The sequence below is a fragment of the Dermochelys coriacea genome, chromosome 2 (assembly GCF_009764565.3).
Source record: "Dermochelys coriacea isolate rDerCor1 chromosome 2, rDerCor1.pri.v4, whole genome shotgun sequence".
NCBI classification, from domain to species: Eukaryota; Metazoa; Chordata; order Testudines; family Dermochelyidae; genus Dermochelys; species Dermochelys coriacea.
Window position 1 is genome coordinate 123,563,484 of NC_050069.1, and position 19,646 is coordinate 123,583,129.

At 43.6% G+C, this 19,646-nt stretch overlaps 1 protein-coding gene across 2 annotated transcripts in view; it reads left to right on the forward strand.

The window, feature by feature from the left end:
• The first annotated feature begins 2,107 nt into the window (after nucleotides 1-2,107).
• VPS4B (vacuolar protein sorting 4 homolog B) overlaps nucleotides 2,108-19,646 on the forward strand; it is a 36,395-nt gene continuing 18,856 nt past the window's right edge. Inside the window, exons 1-5 of one of the 2 annotated variants that reach the window (XM_038390835.2) lie at nucleotides 2,108-2,287; nucleotides 10,498-10,609; nucleotides 16,018-16,168; nucleotides 18,376-18,443; nucleotides 19,146-19,265. In XM_038390835.2, coding sequence (XP_038246763.1) covers nucleotides 2,264-2,287; nucleotides 10,498-10,609; nucleotides 16,018-16,168; nucleotides 18,376-18,443; nucleotides 19,146-19,265 — 475 coding nt within the window. In that variant the 5' untranslated portion in view covers nucleotides 2,108-2,263. The remainder of the gene's footprint in view (nucleotides 2,288-10,497; nucleotides 10,610-16,017; nucleotides 16,169-18,375; nucleotides 18,444-19,145; nucleotides 19,266-19,646) is intronic. The other variant, XM_043508414.1, reaches the window with a different exon arrangement.

Sequence of the window (19,646 nt, forward strand, 5' to 3'; positions counted from 1 at the left end):
ACTTGTTTTTCAAAAAAATTTTATAGTGGAAGATTTGTTGAAACCAATCTTTTCCCATGAATAGTTTGACAAATCAGCATTGTCCAGTGAAAAAAACAACTCTCACACAAAATGCATGACATGTGGCAGCCTCCTTTTGCTGTCTCACTTTTTTTTCTTTTTTTTTGCACAATAGATTTAGGTCTTGACAGAATTTATTTTAAAGATTCTTTATGATATTAAGGTACAAAAGTATAAGTTGATCAAACAGCTTTTTAAAAATCAAAATATTGACGAACCTTGCCCCACTGTGTGATATATACGTATATAAAATTAACAGCAAAATATGATTGTGTTTGACCACAAGATGGCATCATTACAATACAAGAGGCATAGAGGGAAAGATATTTGGTTGCTTTAAAAAACACTATAAGATAATAAGAGTTGATCTATTTGAAACAACCAGCCATATCCTGAGATCCTTACTTAATTTTTACTCAGTACTTACTGAGTTGGTCAATGGGAGGTTGACTAAATAAAGACTGAGTAAAAAATAAGGATGTCAGGATTTGGCTCAACAATGGCAAAGGAATAAAGAGTAATGATCCATAGGCACACTTACAAAAATACTGCAGTGAAATGAGTAACACAAAACCTGATATCTGTGAATGAAATAGAAAAGGAGTACTTGTGGCACCTTAGAGACTAACAAATTTATTTGAGCATAAGCTTTCGTGAGCTACAGCTCACTTCATCAGATGCATTCATTGGAAAATACAGTGGGGAGATTTATATACATAGACAACATGAAACAATGGGTGTTACCATACACACTGTAATGAGAGTGATCACTTAAGGTGAGCTATTCCAGCAGGAGAGCCGGGGGGGGGGGGAACCTTTTGTAGTGATAATCAAGGTGGGCCATTTCCAGCAGTTGACAAGAACGTGTGAGGAACAGTGGGGGGGGGATAAACATGGGGAAATAGTTTTAATTTGTGTAATGACACATCCATTCCCAGTCTCTATTCAAGCCTAAGTTAATGGTGTCCAGTTTGCAAATTAATTCCAATTCAGCAGTCTCTCATTAAAGTCTGTTTTTGAAGCTTTTTTGTTGAAGTATAGCCACTCTTAGGTCTGTGATCGAGTGACCAGAGAGATTAAAGTGTTCTCCAAGTGGTTTTTGAATGTTATAATTCTTGACGTCTGATTTGTGTCCATTCATTCTTTTACGTAGAGACTGTCCAGTTTGGCCAATGTACATGGCAGAGGGGCATTGCTGGCACATGATGGCATATATCACATTGGTAGATGCGCAGGTGAACGAGCCTCTGATAGTGTGGCTGATGTGATTAGGCCCTATGATGGTATCCCCTGAATAGATATGTGGACAGAGTTGGCAACGGGCTTTGTTGCAAGGATAGGTTCCTGGGTTAGTGGTTCTGTTGTGTGGTGTGTGGTTGCTGGTGAGTATTTGCTTCAGATTGGGGGGCTGTCTGTAAGCAAGGACTGGCCTGTCTCCCAAGATCTGTGAGAGTGATGGCTCGTCCTTCAGGTGGTGTTTATGTGACCATCGCGTATTAGCACCGTAGCGTCCAGGAAGTGGATCTCTTGTGTGGACTAGCCCAGGCTGAGGTTGACGGTGGGACGGAAATTGTTGAAATCCTGGTGGAATTCCTCAAGGGCTTCTTTTCCATGGTCCAGACGCTGGTTACTGATCCATGGGCCTATATGTAAGCGCTAAGATTGCATAGCACCCGCCAGTGTGCTAGGCACTGTACGTCCAAACAGAAAATCCTGGGGCCAGCTTGGAAGCGGCTCACAGTCCAATTTTAAAGATCTGGTGACTGGGGGGAGTCACAAAAGGGTCGAAAGAGCCATGGCCAGGGCTGTGCACGGCGCCCCGCGTGCAAGGAGAAGGCCAGGACTCAGGGCCCCACACCCGGGCTGCAGGTGACATACAGGAAGGAGCGGACACTGGCAGGGCCATTACTAGGCTCCTTCAGCGGGGACCGCGTGAGGCGAGCGACGCGCGGCGCTTCCACGGCAGGCGGGGAGCGGCCCGTGGAGCGCGGGGGAGGGGGGCGGGGCTGCGGCGGCTCCTGCGCACAAGGCCCCGCCCGGCCCCGCCCAGGGAGAGGCTGCGTGACGTCACGCGCAGTCACGCGGGCGCTGCACGGGAGCGGAAGCGGAGGCGGCGTTTTGGACGCGGAAGTAGCGCGGGGTCCGGGCGGTGGGTTCCGCAGCTCCAGAGACCGGGCCCAGCGCGGCAGCGGCGTCCCCCGCCATGGCCGCGTCATCCAACCTGCAGGTGGAGACAGGCGGAGCTGGAGCCCCGCCCAGAGCGTCCTGCTGGGGGAGGGGGGTGTCGGGGCCGACCGGGGGGTCTGGGATGGGGCGAGAGGAAGCGAGGGGTCGAGCGGGGTCTAGGGTGGGGATCCGGGAGGCGAGGGGTGGGCGGGGTCTGGGGTGGGGAAAGAGGCAGCGAGGGGGGTCTGGGATGGGGGTCGGGCAGGTGAGGGGTCGAGCGGGATCTAGGGTGGGGGTCTGGGGGGGCAGGGGGATCTGGGGTGGGGGTCGGGCAGGCGAGGGGTCGAGCGGGGTCTGGGATGGGTGGTGAGGGGGTGGGCGGGGTCTGGGGTGGGGGTCGGGGTGGTTGGGGGGCAGGCGGGGTCTAGGGCGGGGGTCCAGGAGGTGAGGGGGTGGGCGGGGTCTGGGTGTGGAGAGAGGAAGCGAGGGGGGTCTGGGGTGGTGAGGGGGTCGAGCGGGGTGGGGTCGGGGAGGTGAAGGGTTGAGTGGGGTCTGGGGTGGGGGTCGGGGAGGTGAGGGGGTGGGCGGAGTCTGGGGGGGGGTTGGGGTGGCGAGGGGGCGGGCAGGGTCTGGGTTGGGGAGGCGAGAGGGCCGGCAGGCAGGCGAGGGGTTGAGTGGGGTCTGGGGTGGGGGTCCAGGAGGCGAGGGGGTGGGTAGGGTCTGGCGTGGGGGTCGGAGTAGTGAGGGGGCGGGCGGGGTCTGCGGTGGGGGTTGGGGTGGCGAGGGGCAGGTGGGGTCTGGGATGAGGGTTGGGGAGGCGAGAGGGCCGGCGGGCAGGCAAGGGGTCGAGCGGGGTCTGTGATGGCGGGCGAGGGGTCGAGTGGGATCCTGGGTGGGGGTCCGGGAGGCGAGGCGGTGGGTGGGGTCTGGCGTGGGGGTCAGAGTGGTGAGGGGGTGGGCGGGGTCTGGGGTGGGGGTTGGGGTGGCGAGGGGGCAGGCGGGGTCTGGGTTGGGGTGGCGAGGGGGCCGGCGGGCAGGCGAGGGGTCGAGCAGTGTCTGGGGTGGGGGTCCGGGAGGCGAGGGGGTGGGCGGGGTCTGGTGTGGGGGTTGGGGTGGTGAGGGGGCGGGCGGGGTCTGGGGTGGGGGTTGGGGAGGCGAGAGGGCCGGCGGGCAGGCGAGGGGTCGAGCGGGGTCTGGGGTGGGGGTCTGGGAGGCGAGGGAGTGGGTGGGGTCTGGGTGGGGAGAGAGGAAGCGAGGGGGGGTCTGGGGTGGCGGGCGGGTAGGCGAGGGGCCGAGTGGGGTCTGGGGTGGGGGTCGGGGAGGCAAGGGAGCGGGCGGGGCTGAGGGGCGTGGCTGTGGGGGGATATCTGCCCCTGGATGCTGGTGCTTCCATAGTGCATCCCTTAAATGCCTGAGGCTCTCGGCACCGGTTGAGATGGCTTCTGTCATGTATCTTGCGGTTTGTCTCGAGTCGGATAAAAAGCGTGGGGTTTACTTTAAACCATGTCGCCTTACCCGCTTTTACCTACTTCTCTCCTCAATCCCTAATGTTAGAAGGGAGAATTTACACTTGGTAGGTGGCTAGGACGATCTTTATCCAGCCAACGTACGTTAAACCATCTCTTGTCCTGTCTATATTAAGCCTTTAAAATACCTTGATTTGTTTTTAAAATGCACCCTCAGTCATAGTTTAAACAAATTGTCCTCTTGGTATAATATATCTGCCCTGCTTGGGGGTTTATGCCCTTTGTCCATTTGCCGTTAGTGTCCTGGTTCAGTTGCTATGTACAGTGATGTTCACTGTCATCTCTTACCGTACTCCGAGAGTAGCACATAGATTTACCTCCTCATTTTTCAATTAAGTTTTCAGTTGTTTCTGATAACTTGAAGAAGCATATATCCCACATGCTACCATATATTTGAGGTTGGAGTAGGAGAGATCTGTAATTGTTAATATCCCCTATGCTCTGTTGGCTGCATGGTCACTTTTTTGGGGGTGGGAGGGGCACTATGCTTCCCTTCTCCTTGTCTTCTCACAAAAGTAGTACTGGTATTGTTAAAGTGGTAACACACTTACAACTGCTGTCATGCTAGATTAGTTATAAAGGCGGTTATACTGATATAACTATTTGGTTTTAAAAAAAAAAATCACCTCTAACTAAAATAGTTACACTGTGACAAAACTGGCTGCAGACCAGGTCCTAGTTTTTCTTTCTTGCACTTTTTTTTTCCTGATTCACTATTATTTGTATTGTCATAGCACTTGAAAGAACATTTTGTAGAAGCCTTCCTTGCCACAATGAAATTGATGCTCTGGAATCTCTAGCAGTCTAACATGTTGTTTCTGTATTATTTTACTGTGTTTATAAAAGGGGAGGCATAGGCCCCTTGTCAGAGTTTTCAGGCTAATTTAAGTGGTTTTCAGAAGTGGCCAATGAAGTGTGTAGATTTTTGTTTGTTTGGTAGGAGCAGGACAGGAAGGTAACACAACCGCCTCGCTTGCTGGAGATCTGCTTTAGCAGATGGTCTTTTCACATACCGCTCCCCTCTCCCGAATAGAAGATTTTGCTCATGGTTTTAATGAGACAAAGATTCAAAATTTTTCTCACACCTGTTGGCTCCCATTTAAAAGATCTCCCTTTTGAAACAAGCTCCATTTAGTTTAATCTACCTGAAACCAAAAGGTTTTTGCTTCAGTGCCATTGTGTCAAAACCAAACAATAAAGATACTGTGCTATTTCTCTTTTGATCCCTACTGGCGCTGCTGCTGTGTATCAGCTTTGTTTTGTCTGATGTGTTAGAGAGAGCCCAAATCCTGACATGGATGTATGCACAAGAGACCAAGGACAAGTGCATACTGTTTTTGAAACTGCTAGAAACAGTCTTGTTGCTGAGTTTCCATGATTGTGATCGCATTGTTAGTACAGTTAGCAGAGGAAATAACTGCGTATGAGAGAACTGAATATGGTAACTTTTACTATATAAGTGTATAGTTACTCTAAGTAATTTTCGGAGTAGCAGCTGTTAGTCTGTATCTGTAAAAAGAAAAGGAGTACTTGTGGCACCTTAGAGACTAACAAATTTATTAGAGCATAAGCTTTCGTGAGCTACAGCTCACTTCATTGGATGCATACCGTGGAAAATATAGTGGGGAGATTTTATATACACAGAGAACATGAAACAATGGGTGTTACCATACAGACTGTAACAAGAGTGACCAGGAAAGATGAGCTATTACCAACAGGAGAGCGGGGGGGTGGGGGGGGTTGTAAGCTTTTGTTGTGATAATCAAGGTGGGCCATTTCCAGCACTATACAAGAACAGTAGAAATAAACAAGGGGAAATAGTTTTACTTTGTGTAATGACCCATCCAGTCCCAATCTTTATTCAAGCCTAAATTAATTGAATCCAGTTTGCAAATTAATTCCAATTCAGCAGTCTCTCATTGGAGTCTGTTTTTGAAGTTTTTTTTGTTGAATTGCCACTTTTAGGTCTGTAATTGAGTGACCAGAGAATTTGAAGTGTTCTCCGACTGGTTTTTGAATGTTATAATTCTTGATGTCTGATTTGTGTCCATTTATTCTTTTATGTAGAGACTGTCCAGTTTGGCCAATGTACATGGAAGAGGGGCATTGTTGGCACACGATGGCATATATCACATTGGTAGATGCGCAAGTGAACAAGCCTCTGATAGTGTGGCTGATGTGATTAGGCCCTTTGATGATGTCCCCTGCATAGATATGTGGACACAGTTGGCAACGGGCTTTGTTGCAAGGATAGGTTCCTGGGTTAGTGTTTTTGTTGTGTGGTAAGTAAATTGTTAGCAGTTAAGTGGCTACATTTTTATATTGGTGTGAGCCAAATAAAATCAAATTCTAAATACTTTGTTAGAAACGTAAAATCATCCAATAATCTGTTCCGCTTCTCCATGCACAAATATAACTATAGCTGTTAGATTTCAGAGTAGCAGCCGTGTTAGTCTGTATTCGCAAAAAGAAAAGGAGTACTTGTGGCACCTTAGAGACTAACAAATTTATTAGAGCATAAGCTTTCGTAAGTGAGCTGTAGCTCACGAAAGCTTATGCTCTAATAAATTTGTTAGTCTCTAAGGTGCCACAAGTACTCCTTTTCTTATAGCTGTTAGGTAATCTGAAAAGAACAGAAAGTTGTATAAAAGGACTTTTTTTTGTTTTTTTGTTTGAAGGCCTCTTCCTCCTTGTTTGTTAGGAATTCAGTCCTTGTTTGCCCTGTTTTTCCTGGAAGACACTCTTGAGATACCAAGGATATGAAACTGGATTAACTGAGGAATAATTATTGTTATTCAGACTGTTTACAACTTTTTGAGGTTTTGTACTGAAAGAGCTTCCAGGCTACAACTGAGTCCTCCAAGATAGACTTCCAGGAAATTTCTTATTGGGGGAAGTTTTTCAAAGGCAAATCTCCCCCTTTTATTTCTGAGAAGATAGGGAAGAAAAGTAAAAAGTTCCTGAAAAGTTTTTCATACATAAAGAATGGCACAAAGCCATACTACTTTCCCACTTCACCTAACCTGAATGAGAACCACATTCAGAACCCTTGAAATACTGAATTGTTGCTACTTTAGAGTTCAAGTAAACATAACTCTTAACTTTTAGTTATAAATACTTGGCACTGCTACATTGCATCTTTTTTCCCCGAGAACTAATTTCAAATCAAAATGCAGGTTTTATCAGATATTTGTATTGAAGTGTTCACGTGGCTCAGTCATATTGGAGCCTCACTAAAGATTTTTAGACACTGATAGTGTATCCTGGGAAATTTTTAAGCTATGAAGATAAAATAAATTTGAGAATGGTGTGGATTCTTCATACATCTTTTCAATTAACATAAGAGATCTCTAATAAAAATTTGAAAGCGCTAAATTAACACTCCAGTAATAACTATAGCTTAGTATAGAGGAACACTTCTGCCTGTCACTCTGATTTATGTACTACAGATATATGTTGAAGGTACACTGTTGACTTGCTCTATATGAGTACAACACTCAGCACAAAGGGATTCTGACCTAGTTAGCCTCTAAGTGCTACTGCAATATAAATACTAATAAAAATACTTCTAAATTGACTAGATTTCAAGTTGTATGCAGTGTTGTAGCCATGTTGGTTCAATTTAGCTGTAGAAGTACTGTAGACAGATAGAAAAGGAGTACTTGTGGCACCTTAGAGACTAACAAATTTGTCATAAATTTGTTACTCTAAGGTGCCACAAGTACTCCTTTTCTTTTTGCGAATACAGACTAACACGGCTGCTACTCTGAAACCTGTAGACAGATACTGATTGTTACCTAGTGCAAAAATATTTTCTGCTAATATCTCTTCAGATGAAGACATGAATTTGCGGTTTGTTGCTGTATCTACAATTCTCTATTAGATTATTTTTTCCGCTCATTATTTTTTCCACTCATTTTTTTTTAATTTTCATAACTTTTGTATTTTAATATGCTGGAAAGAATTAGGAGGTCATGTACTAGGTAACCTAGTAATATAGATTTTAAACTCATTCTGTATTTTGCTAAACTACATTAAAAGAAAATAAGATCCTGATCCTGAAAAGACTGATGCACATGCTTAGCTTTGCTACTGTGAGTAGTCCAGTTAACTTTAATAGGGACTACTCACAGTTCATATAGATAAGCACATTAGTCTTTGCAGGAAAAGGGCCTAAAGGTTGCACCAGTAAGCTCTTGCAGCCAAATTCTCCAAATGCTTAAATGTGAATTAGTTTTTATTCAAACAGATAGTGACATTGATATTAATGGGATGACTTGTATGAATAAAGTTTACTCATGCATGTTTGTAGAACCCAGCTCTGCTTAACTTTGACATTTCTTAAGTAAGGCTGTTTGTGCAACCTTGATTCTACTCCTTATGAACATATCATATGCACACAGTATTTCTCAAAAAGAAAAGGAGTACTTATGGCACCTTAGAGACTAACAAATTTATTAGAGCGTAAGCTTTCATGAGCAACAGCTCACTTCATCGGATGCATTCACGAAAGCTTATGCTCTAATAAATTTGTTAGTCTCTAAGGTGCCACAAGTACTCCTTTTCTTTTTGCGAATACAGACTAACACGGCTGCTACTCTGAAACCAGTATTTCTCAAATTATATTTTATAATTTTAGGTACGTATGTATGGCATCTTATATAAATGACTGAGTGCATTTCTGTGAAAGATCTAGGAGGAAGTGAGATGGGTGGAATCCTCCATCATTGACTGCACACCTAGCGAGTGGCGTTTTACTTAGCTGTAGACAATACTGTGAATTATAAACTGTCCTGCAACACATGCACAAGGGAAGCAGAGTTATGGTAGCACATGCAATTTCAACTTTGACATTTCATGATTTAAGAGCTTATCTGTGTAACTTTAACATTCATTTAAAATAGACTTTTTAATTGACTTTTGCTCTTTAAGCAGGAAAAGATCTAGACATCACTAGAATGCCCCCTAACTCATGCACCTTAAAAAGTTCATAGTCCTTTTCCTGGATCCTCAGGAGTTGTACTCTTTCCTTTCTAGTGCGTGTCTGTCACATACAGTGCAAACTGTATACATGAAATTGATGAATGGCTTGGTACGCTCTTTTGCTCAAATAAATTTTTTAGTCTCTAAGGTGCCACAAGTACTCCTTTTCTTTTTGCGAATACAGACTAACACGGCTGCTACTTTGAAACCTTAAAAGATTAAGAGAATAGTTTTGTCACAATCTCAGCACATGTCAGCTTACTATTGTTTCTAATGTTGCTTTTAAAAGCGTTTAACAGAAAAACCTTGAATTGTGTTCATGTGAAGTATGACTTTGCAGAACACTGAAAAGTTCTTATCGGTAAGAACTATTCTTGTCAGATTTCTTCTTTCTACCCCAGCTATGTCAGCATTAGAACATTTTAAAAGGTTGCATTCATTATTAATAAAAGGAAATGTTTTTCATGTTTTGATACAAGTGAATTGTTTAAGCTCAGACTAAAAAAAAATAGGAATGTACTTCAATCAGATCTTAATATCAGGTTCTTAGGTCAAACTTCCTCAAGCAGCAGGCAGTTGAAAACTGAGTTAGAGTAGAAATGCTTCAGTGCCTTTAACTCTAGGTGTCACTACTGTTCCACCTAGAATATATTGTTAAAATAAATTGGCATAACGTTTTGTTTCATTTGGTTGTTTCATTTTATGTGTATGGGTTTTTTTAATCACTTTTGTAATATATCCAGACTGCTACTCTGAAACCTATCCAGACTTGGGTCACTTGGCTCTGATCTCAGCCAGCTCTCTCACAAAGCTTTGTGTCCTTGATATTTCCCAATTCCACTCTGAAGTCAGTCCTTCTCCCTGAGACACCCAACAGCAGTTGCTCCAATTTAAGGCCCTGATTCTACAGTGAGCAATAAGTGCAAGGAGGAGACCTATGTGGAGCTTATTACATGAGCATGGCCTAAGTTACTACAATTTGTTGTTTTGAAAGCAAGCATTTGTTTGGCATACTTATTTTTTTATTCTGTGCTGTTTTGTTTTTTGATCAGATAAAACTCATTTAGACTTACCATTACAGAAAGCATAACTCTACTTAGTCACTTGATATAGTTAAGCAAAATAAAAATCTGGTAAGATCTGTGTCACCCAGCTGCTGCCAGGAGTCTGAGTTTTTTCTCCGTAGTATGTTTTCTTTCATTTGGTAATGGAAGAGTACACTCAATTCAATGCACCATAATTTTATTCAAGCTGCAGTAGAACTGGTTTTTGGTATTGTATATAAATTTAACATTTCTACTAATAATTGTACCTGTGGTATTGTTTTGGGTAATTACTACTTCTGGTGTTTACAAGAAGACTGGTTGCATATCACCAGTGAAGATGAGCATGAGTTCCTTTGCTGAATGTGACCATCAGGTGGTCATATGTACTCAATGAGTTTTATTTCAGTACTTCTAGAAGTAGGTCTCATTACCATGAAATGGAAAGAGATCCAGTTTCCTGGCAGATGAGTTACATAGTATTTAAAATTTAATAATAATTTAGCAATTTTCAGTTATCCTATATTCAGAGCTGTACAAGGACAGTCCGAATGAATTTATAATCAATTACCTTCAACTTGTTTGCACAGTAGATATTCATATTGTAAAGGCGAGGCATCAGCTTTTAGTGCAACCGCTTAAATTATCATGCTAATGTTGCACTACTCTTGCATAATAGTTGTCATTTTAATCACATCACTTTTTCTTTTGATTTTCAGAAAGCAATAGACCTTGCTAGCAAGGCAGCGCAAGAGGACAAAGCAGGAAACTATGAGGAAGCATTCCGCTTGTACCAACATGCTGTGCAGTATTTTCTCCATGTAGTTAAATGTAAGACTTGGAATATTAGCTAGCTATTTGCTGCAATTTTTTAAAAGCTAAATTATATAAAGTTACAGCAGTCTACCTGATAGAACCAAAATGGAAAATATTCACCATGTTAAGTATCAACAAGTCTTTTTTCTAAAGATACTAAATCTCTCAAATGTTCAAATGAGACTTGCCAGCTATACTTTGATTTAAGGGAACATATTATGTATCTTTTCCACCATGCACATGCTCTCCAATTGCTCCAATCTTGTAAATAGTCCACTTTGTTGATATTTAGAAAGGAATCCTGCTACCAACGCTAGATTTCTTCAAAAAGTTCCAAGGTGACTACAGTGTAGGGGGGACAGGTGGAGGATGGGAAGGGTTAAGTATTTCCTTTTTTATGTAGGGAAAATCAGGTGGTGTCTGGAAAGCCAGTCTTTGTGTAGTGATGCCACAGAAGTTACTGTCTTGTCTTGCAGGTGAAATAATGTCATGCTCCCCTTTTTCATTCTTTCCATTGACAATTCAAGCTGCTTATGCTTACCTTTAAGATTCTGAACAAATGAACATAGTTTAGGCCTATATTTATTCTCTCATTTTTCTTCTGCCAATACCTTGTCTACAGTTCCCTTTATATCCTTCCTTCATTGTTCATGCTTCCTTCTCTGTTGCCTCTTATGGCTGAATTCTTGCTTTTGCCTTTGATGTTCAAGGAGATGCCTTTCTTAAGTTAAATTCCACCTTAAAATGTGTTGTTTCTGCCAAGCCTACCAATGCAAACTCACCCCAAGTTAGAAGTGCTGTTACATATACAGTAACTTAAAAATCTTAAATAACGTCCATTTGATCATTCAGGGCAGTTTGTGTGTGGATTTTGTTTGTCTTTAGTGTCTGTCTATATCAGGGATCGGCAACCTATGGCACGCGTGGCGATATTTAATGGCACGCTGCTGCCTGCCGGATCCCAGCCGCCAGCCCCGCTCAGCCCGCTGCTGAACCCAGGCCAGGAGTGGGGCCGGTGGCCGGGACCCCGGCAGGCAGCAGTGTGCTATTAAAAATCCTGCCCGCTCTTCTCCTCCCGCACCCCTGTCCCTCCCCCCCCCCCCCAGTGGGGGCAGGGTGAAGAAGCTTGGTCCTGCTGGCTGCTGCTGCAAGGCAGGCAAGGTCCCCCTCCCCCACCTCTTCCCCCAGTGTGCTGGATCCTGCCCTCACTCTTCCCTCCCTCCCTGCTGCCGATCAGCTGATGGCCCTTGCAAGGGAGGGGGAGATACGGAGCCGCAGTTCACTCGCTGCTCCGGGGAGGAGGCAGAGAAGAGGTGGGAAGGAGGTGGAATCGGGGCATATCCCCTCCAGCCCCCTGCCATGAGCCACTCTGGGCAGGGGGCTAGGAGCACCCCCTCCCTAGCCCACACCCCCAGCCCTCTGCCATAACCCCTGCACCCCCCCATGACCCCAGCCCTGACTCCAGCCCCCCCACATACCCAGCCCCCGATGCCCTGACTCTTGCAGCCCCCAGATTCCCACCCCCACCCTGAGCACCAAACGGGAGCTTCTGCACCCCTCCTCCCCAAATTGTATCTGCACCCCTCTCACCAAATGGGAGCTGTCCAGCTGTGCACACCCAAACCTCCTGCCCCAACCCTGAGCCCCCTTCCTCATTCTAGCTCCTGGCCAGACCCTGCACCCCAACCCTCAGCCTGCTCCTTTACCCCCAACCCTGTGCTCAGTGCAGAGAGAGAGGAAGAGAATGGGCTAGAACCAGGGAGAAGGTAGGTACCCACTCTGTGAGCAGGGCCGGGATCCCAGACTGGCAGCTGGCTGAGCGGGGCCGGCAGCCGTGACACTGGCTGGCAGGAGCTGGTGGATGGAACCCCAGACTGGCAGCAGGTTGAGCTGCTCAGCCCGCTGCCAGTCTGGGGTCCCAGCCGCTGGCCCTGCTCAGGCCACTGCCAGTCTGGAGTCTTGGCCGCAGGCCCCACTCAGCCTGCTGCCGGCCTAGGTTAACAGAACCCCAGGCTGGCAGCGGGCTGAGCGGGCTGGCAGCGTAAGATCAGCATTTTAATTTAATTTTAAATGAAGCTTCTTAAACATTCTGAAAATCTTGTTGACTTTATATATGACAATAGTTTAGTTATATAATATATAGACTTATAGAGACCTTCTAAAAAATGTTAAAATGTCTTACTGGCACGCAAAACCTTAAATTAAAGTGAATAAATGAAGACTCAGCACACCACTTCTGAAAGGTTGCGAACCCCTGGTCTATATGTTATGCTCTATGGGGCAAGAGAAGGTATCTTTCTGTGTCTTCTGCAATGCTGGGCATGCTTTTGGGACTTAATACATAGAATAAAGTGTGCATGCCTTTTGTTGTGTAGCCTGAAATGCTTTTTAATAGATTAGAGATCAGGAGGACAATAATAACTATTAATGTGCTATCTAAGGTTGACAAGATAAGTGAGGTTTCTGTTGGTAAGAAAGACAAGCTTTTGAGCTTAAACAGAGAAAAGGTTGGTCAGATTTTATGCCAATCTCCCTTTCAGTGTGAATGACAACTGTTTTTTTTTTAAGAAACTGGAAGATTGCAGAAGGGCATTGAGAACATATATAATGTAAATAAACAAAAACCACTGCTCAACACTGATCTCTTAAACTGCCCATTAACATCCGTTTTTTAAGCAGGCAAATCAAGAAGCCATCCATCTGCCAGTATCCTTGATCCTTCTCAGTCAGTCAGGCTTTAGGTCAAATAATGATGCAGAGATGGCTACCTCCTGACAATAACCATGGCAAGGGCATCCATCTTAATCTTGATGGCCTTCTGTAGCATCTGATACTGTTGATCACCAAGTACTCCTGGCTTACCTACAAGAAGCTTTGAGATGAACAGAACTACCTTGAAATGGCTTGGATCCTTTCACACCAAATCCATAATGTCATATTCAACTGATCCTGTACTTCTAAAGCTCTCATCTATGGAATCCCACAAGGCTCAGTCACTTTCCACTATATTATTCAACATAGAATCATAGAATATCAGGGTTGGAAGGGACCCCAGAAGGTCATCTAGTCCAACCCCCTGCTCAAAGCAGGACCAAGTCCCAGTTAAATCATCCTAGCCAGGGCTTTGTCAAGCCTGACCTTAAAAACCTCTAAGGAAGGAGATTCTACCACCTCCCTAGGTAACGCATTCCAGTGTTTCACCACCCTCTTAGTGAAAAAGTTTTTCCTAATATCCAATCTAAACCTCCCCCATTGCAACTTGAGACCATTACTCCTCGTTCTGTCATCTGCTACCATTGAGAACAGTCTAGAGCCATCCTCTTTGAAACCCCCTTTCAGGTAGTTGAAAGCAGCTATCAAATCCCCCCTCATTCTTCTCTTCTGCAGACTAAACAATCCCAGCTCCCTCAGCCTCTCCTCATAAGTCATGTGCTCTAGACCCCTAATCATTTTTGTTGCCCTTCGCTGTACTCTTTCCAATTTATCCACATCCTTCTTGTAGTGTGGGGCCCAAAACTGGACACAGTACTCCAGATGAGGCCTCACCAGTGTCGAATAGAGGGGAACGATCACGTCCCTCGATCTGCTCGCTATGCCCCTACTTATACATCCCAAAATGCCATTGGCCCTTGTTGCCAAGAAGGGCACACTGCTGACTCATATCCAGCTTCTCGTCCACTGTCACCCCTAGGTCCTTTTCCGCAGAACTGCTGCCGAGCCATTCGGTCCCTAGTCTGTAGCGGTGCATTGGATTCTTCCATCCTAAGTGCAGGACCCTGCACTTATCCTTATTGAACCTCATTAGATTTCTTTTGGCCCAATCTTCCAATTTGTCTAGGTCCTTCTGTATCCTATCCCTCCCCTCCAGCGTATCTACCACTCCTCCCAGTTTAGTATCATCCGCAAATTTGCTGAGAGTGCAATCCACACCATCCTCCAGATCATTTATGAAGATATTGAACAAAACGGGCCCCAGGACCGACCCCTGGGGCACTCCACTTGACACCGGCTGCCAACTAGACATGGAGCCATTGATCACTACCCGTTGAGCCCGACAATCTAGCCAGCTTTCTACCCACCTTATAGTGCATTCATCCAGCCCATACTTCCTTAACTTGCTGACAAGAATGCTGTGGGAGACCGTGTCAAAAGCTTTGCTAAAGTCAAGAAACAATACATCCAAGAAACAATACATCCACTGCTTTCCCTTCATCCACAGAACCAGTAATCTCATCATAAAAGGCGATTAGATTAGTCAGGCATGACCTTCCCTTGGTGAATCCATGCTGACTGTTCCTGATCACTTTCCTCTCCTCTAAGTGCTTCAGGATTGATTCTTTGAGGACCTGCTCCATGATTTTTCCAGGGACTGAGGTGAGGCTGACCGGCCTGTAGTTCCCAGGATCCTCCTTCTTCCCTTTTTTAAAGATGGGCACTACATTAGCCTTTTTCCAGTCATCCGGGACTTCCCCCGTTCGCCACGAGTTTTCAAAGATAATGGCCAATCTGTCTGAAGCTTTTCGGAGAGCTGGTAGGTTAACATTAGATAATGTGCAGTACAACATCTCATTTTCTTTTGCTGTTAAGAGTACCATCAACTTCAATACCTGAGTGAAATCAGCACCTGGATGAAAGCATCTTGCTATAGTTGAACCCGGGTAAAACAGATGATTTTGATAAGAAGGGAGTGCTTTGAAGAACTTGCCGCCTCCTTATGCTTCGCCATTATCAGATGCATTTTCCCTCAGTTGTGTCTGTAGCCCTGTCCTTTAACCTCAGTGCTGTTGGATAACCGTACAGTCATGGGATCCAAAACGCTCACAACTGGCCCTAAAGTTGCACCCCATCCTATCAGTACAAACCTTGTCATAGTGACCGCCACACTTGTGATCTGCAGGCTTGACTATTGCAGCTCATAACTACGAGTGAAGCCACATTCTTTGAAAAAGCTCCACCTGTTACAAACCACAGTAATCCATCTGCTTAGCAACACAAATCACAATGAACATATCACCATGGAGCTCTGCCCTTTGCATTGTCTTCCCATTCAATAGAGAATTCAGTTCAAAGTGTATCTTAAGCAAAAACCTGTTAGATTAATAAAGTTTTCTCTGCTACAGGATAAGGAGAAGGAAATAGCTCTCTTGAAATAGTTGGCTGGTGCTCGGATAATATGGTGGATATTGGCAATATAAGATCGAAATGCTTCTGGAAGCATTCAATGAGCACATAATGGATTTCTTGTAGGTCGGAGGCTTTCAATTTACTTTCTGTTCATTGAAGAAACTACTACACACTACTTTCTTATATATTCTGTTAAATTTAGTATAAAATGAGGACAGAATTATTACCCTTTTCTGTTTGATTTGTGTGATTTTTTTTTTTCTTCCAGTAAAGCATAACCATTTCTTCAATTTTTTTAGACGAAGCACAGGGTGATAAAGCAAAACAAAGTATCAGAGCGAAGTGTACAGAATATCTGGACAGAGCTGAAAAACTGAAGGAGTATCTGAAAAAGAAAGAGAAAGCTCCACCAAAACCAGTGAAAGAGTCCGGTCCATCTGACGAAAAAGGGTATGTTTTTTTAGAGACGGTAAAGCAAAATGCAATATTTTTCATGTTCCAAATTCAACTGAAACTAAAGTTAACTATTTGAAAGAACGTTTTAAGTAAGTTTAATGCATGTGAAATGTATCAGATGAGCAATACTGAAGTACAGTAACTAACCAAACAATATGGACAGCATGCATACTAACACTACAAGCTTTCCTATGTTGCTTTACCAATATGCCTTAGTCTTACCATGGAAGATCCGCTTGCAGTAACTCTCACTCCAATAAGTTAACTCGCATCTAGCAGGTCTTTAGCCTTTCTGCTGGATGACAACTGTGGTGGCATAAGACATGGACACCTACCTACTTAAAAACTAGATCTTCAGAGCACCAGTGACTAGATTTAAACCACTGATAACTTGGGCCAATTTTAAACATGTGCTCCAGAGGTTGAAGCTCTGTATCACGATCCCAATCCATTGCACCATCTAGTCATATTTCTGTTCACCAACATTTGTTACTGGCAACAGTATTTGTTGAACATCTAGATAATTACATTTATATCTAATATTTTATGTCTTCATTGAAACTTAAAACTGCAGTAAAATTTAAGTGATTCGCAGAAAAACTGTCCTCGTTTGTGGCTTGTAATCCATCTGTAGAGAGGATTTCAAGTTGTACTTGACTCAGATTGGTAATTAAATTCAGTTTGCACATTGCAGAATATGTCATGTGAAAATCAGTTACTGTCACTTCTCCCATATCAGAGTCCAGGGATCATTATTTTTTTCTGCAGAAGTTGATGGCCTCAGGGGACCCTAAGCAGCAGACAGTGTAGTGCTCTGCTTCAGATGCCTAATGTTTTCAGTACTTGCAGGAAAAAGTCTCCTGAATTCTGGTGGTGGTAAGGAGGAGGAACTAAGCTTATTTTCAGTGTTACTTTTTAAGTCTTCGAAATGCACTGATACCAGGTTCAGTTATTAAGCTGTTTGCAAGAGACAAGGTGGGTGAGGTAATATCTTTTAGTGGACCAACTTCTGTTGATGAGAGAGACAAGCCTTCGAGCCACATAGAGCTCTTCTTCTGGTCTGGGAATGGTATTCCAAGCATCACAGCTAAATGCAAGGTGGAAGAGATTGTTTAGCATAAGTAGTTAGCACATATTCTAAGGGACCATTTTAGGTAGAATAGCCCATTAAATCTCAGTGACAGGACAAAAAGAGAGATTAGTAGGTTACAGATTGTTGTAATAAGCCATAAATCCAGTGTCTCTGTTCTGTCCAGGATTTTTGGTATCTAGTAGTATTATGAATTTAAGCTCCAAGGCTTGTCTTTTGAAAATGTGCAGGTTTCCTTTGAGAATGAGGACTGATAGATTAGATCCAGAGATCGCTTTGTTCACTACAACTATACTGCATACAGTTTATTTGCAAAGCTTTCTAGTTTCCTTTTTCAGTGAATGTAGCTTGTCCCTGTAACTCTGAATACACACATGCCAGAACCCTTTCTAGCTATAGTACTGGTCAGCTGAGCAACAGTTGGTTTGGGATTTTTGTTTTGTAAAAGCTCAGAGCTGCACCATATTCCACATGCTTATGATGGCTGTAAGATTGTGCATAGGACATGCCCTCTATGCTGGTTTTTCACCAACCAAGGATTTCCCTTACGTCTTCTCTTAGCTCTCTTACGGTGCTCTGGTAACACAAAGAGGAACATAGCACTAGCTGGATCTTACCAGTAACTCCAATTGCTGCTCCAAACATAGAAAGGATTGCTTAGATCTGTCTGCACTGAAGAAAGGACAATTGTACCTGTAATAAATCTAATTAAAAACAGTAAAGGTGGAATTTAGGCCATAAATATTTTCTACAAATCATGGAAACATTAAAAACTCCATAGAGAAACTTATTAAAACATATTTCATTATAATTGTCAACAATATTTTAAAGAAGAAATCACATTTTATATGAAGCTTAGAATGACACTACTTGGCTTTATATTTTTGTCACATGATTTTAAAAATAAAATGACCTCATTCAACAGGGCTTGTTGGGCCCTCAAAGAATCTACAGAATTCTGTTATAAAATGTTAAACACATTTCCTTGAATATCTCTACCAAAATGATGGAACGTGTGAGGTAGAATATAGTTTCCATTTCCAAAATTTTGTCTTGTGTAAGACGGATGGCTTTCTTTGTAGTTGAACATCTTATTACTTGTCTGAATTAGGACTGACAGTGATGGGGAAGGGGAGTCTGATGATCCTGAAAAAAAGAAACTGCAAAATCAACTTCAAGGTAGTTCTGAAACTTTTTTTTTAAAGAAATCATTGCATCAAGTGACTTGTTAAATTAGGCAATTCTGATTTGTTGGGCAAATCTTTCTTTGTCCACAAAAGAGCTGTGGGCTGACTCTAAATACAATAGAAATTCCTCTGTGCCTTCACTATTTACAAAAGAGGCTTTATTCACATCTTACAGATGAGAATGCTGAGGCCCAGAGAGGTGAAGTGATTTGCCCAGTCACCCTCTAGACTAAAGGCACAGCCAGGAATAGAACCCATGTCTGAGGAGTCACAGTCAAGTGCTCTGTCCCCTGGGCCACACGGCTTCACATAAGGACTAGCCACTTCATTTTAAATAGAAGCTTAAATTCTGCAGAAACTACTGGGGCTGATTTAGAGGGCTTTGGCAGGCAGTGCCTATTTACACACAACCAAATGATGTTAAAGAACAGTGTCCTGTCCCTAGGAAACTTGCACTTGCTGGCCAAATCATGGTCTAACTCTAGTTAGCTGTAACAGAACTTGAACCCTGCTTAAGTATTGTGGTTAAACATTGCTGAAATCTGTATATGCTGCATTCCGTTCATGGAAGCCATGCTGGAATTGACAAGCAGCAGTTCATATGTGACCAGGGTCCAAGATTTTAATTCTTGTTTGACAGCAGAGGCTCTTTGACGGAATGCACCTTCCTAGTTTATCTGGTCTCATTTTATAGGTGCCATTGTTATGGAGCGACCAAATGTAAAGTGGAGTGATGTTGCTGGTCTTGAAGGAGCCAAAGAAGCACTTAAAGAGGCAGTGATATTGCCCATTAAATTTCCTCATCTGTTTACAGGTGAGATAAATTTAATATATATTCTTGGTTCTAATAGTTGCAGTTTGGGGGAGAGGTGTGGCTGGTGAAATGTGAGAAGTATTTTACACTGTCATCATGGTGACCTATGTCTAGGTGTCCTCTAAGAGCTTCTATTCCATAGTCTGGTGGGATGTGTATGCTGTGATGGTGGGAGCAGTTGGGGAATTGTATTGGGAGAAAGGAGAAGTTGGTTCAAGAACAACTCATCTCACATGGTAACTTTAAATACAGCGATGTTATAAGCTGTATTTCTCTTACACATTCACTAACTTTGGGAAACTGATGATTGGTATAGTTTATTAATAAAGCAACAAGTTATATATGAATCTAAATTATGTAAATACAACAGATACCAACTTT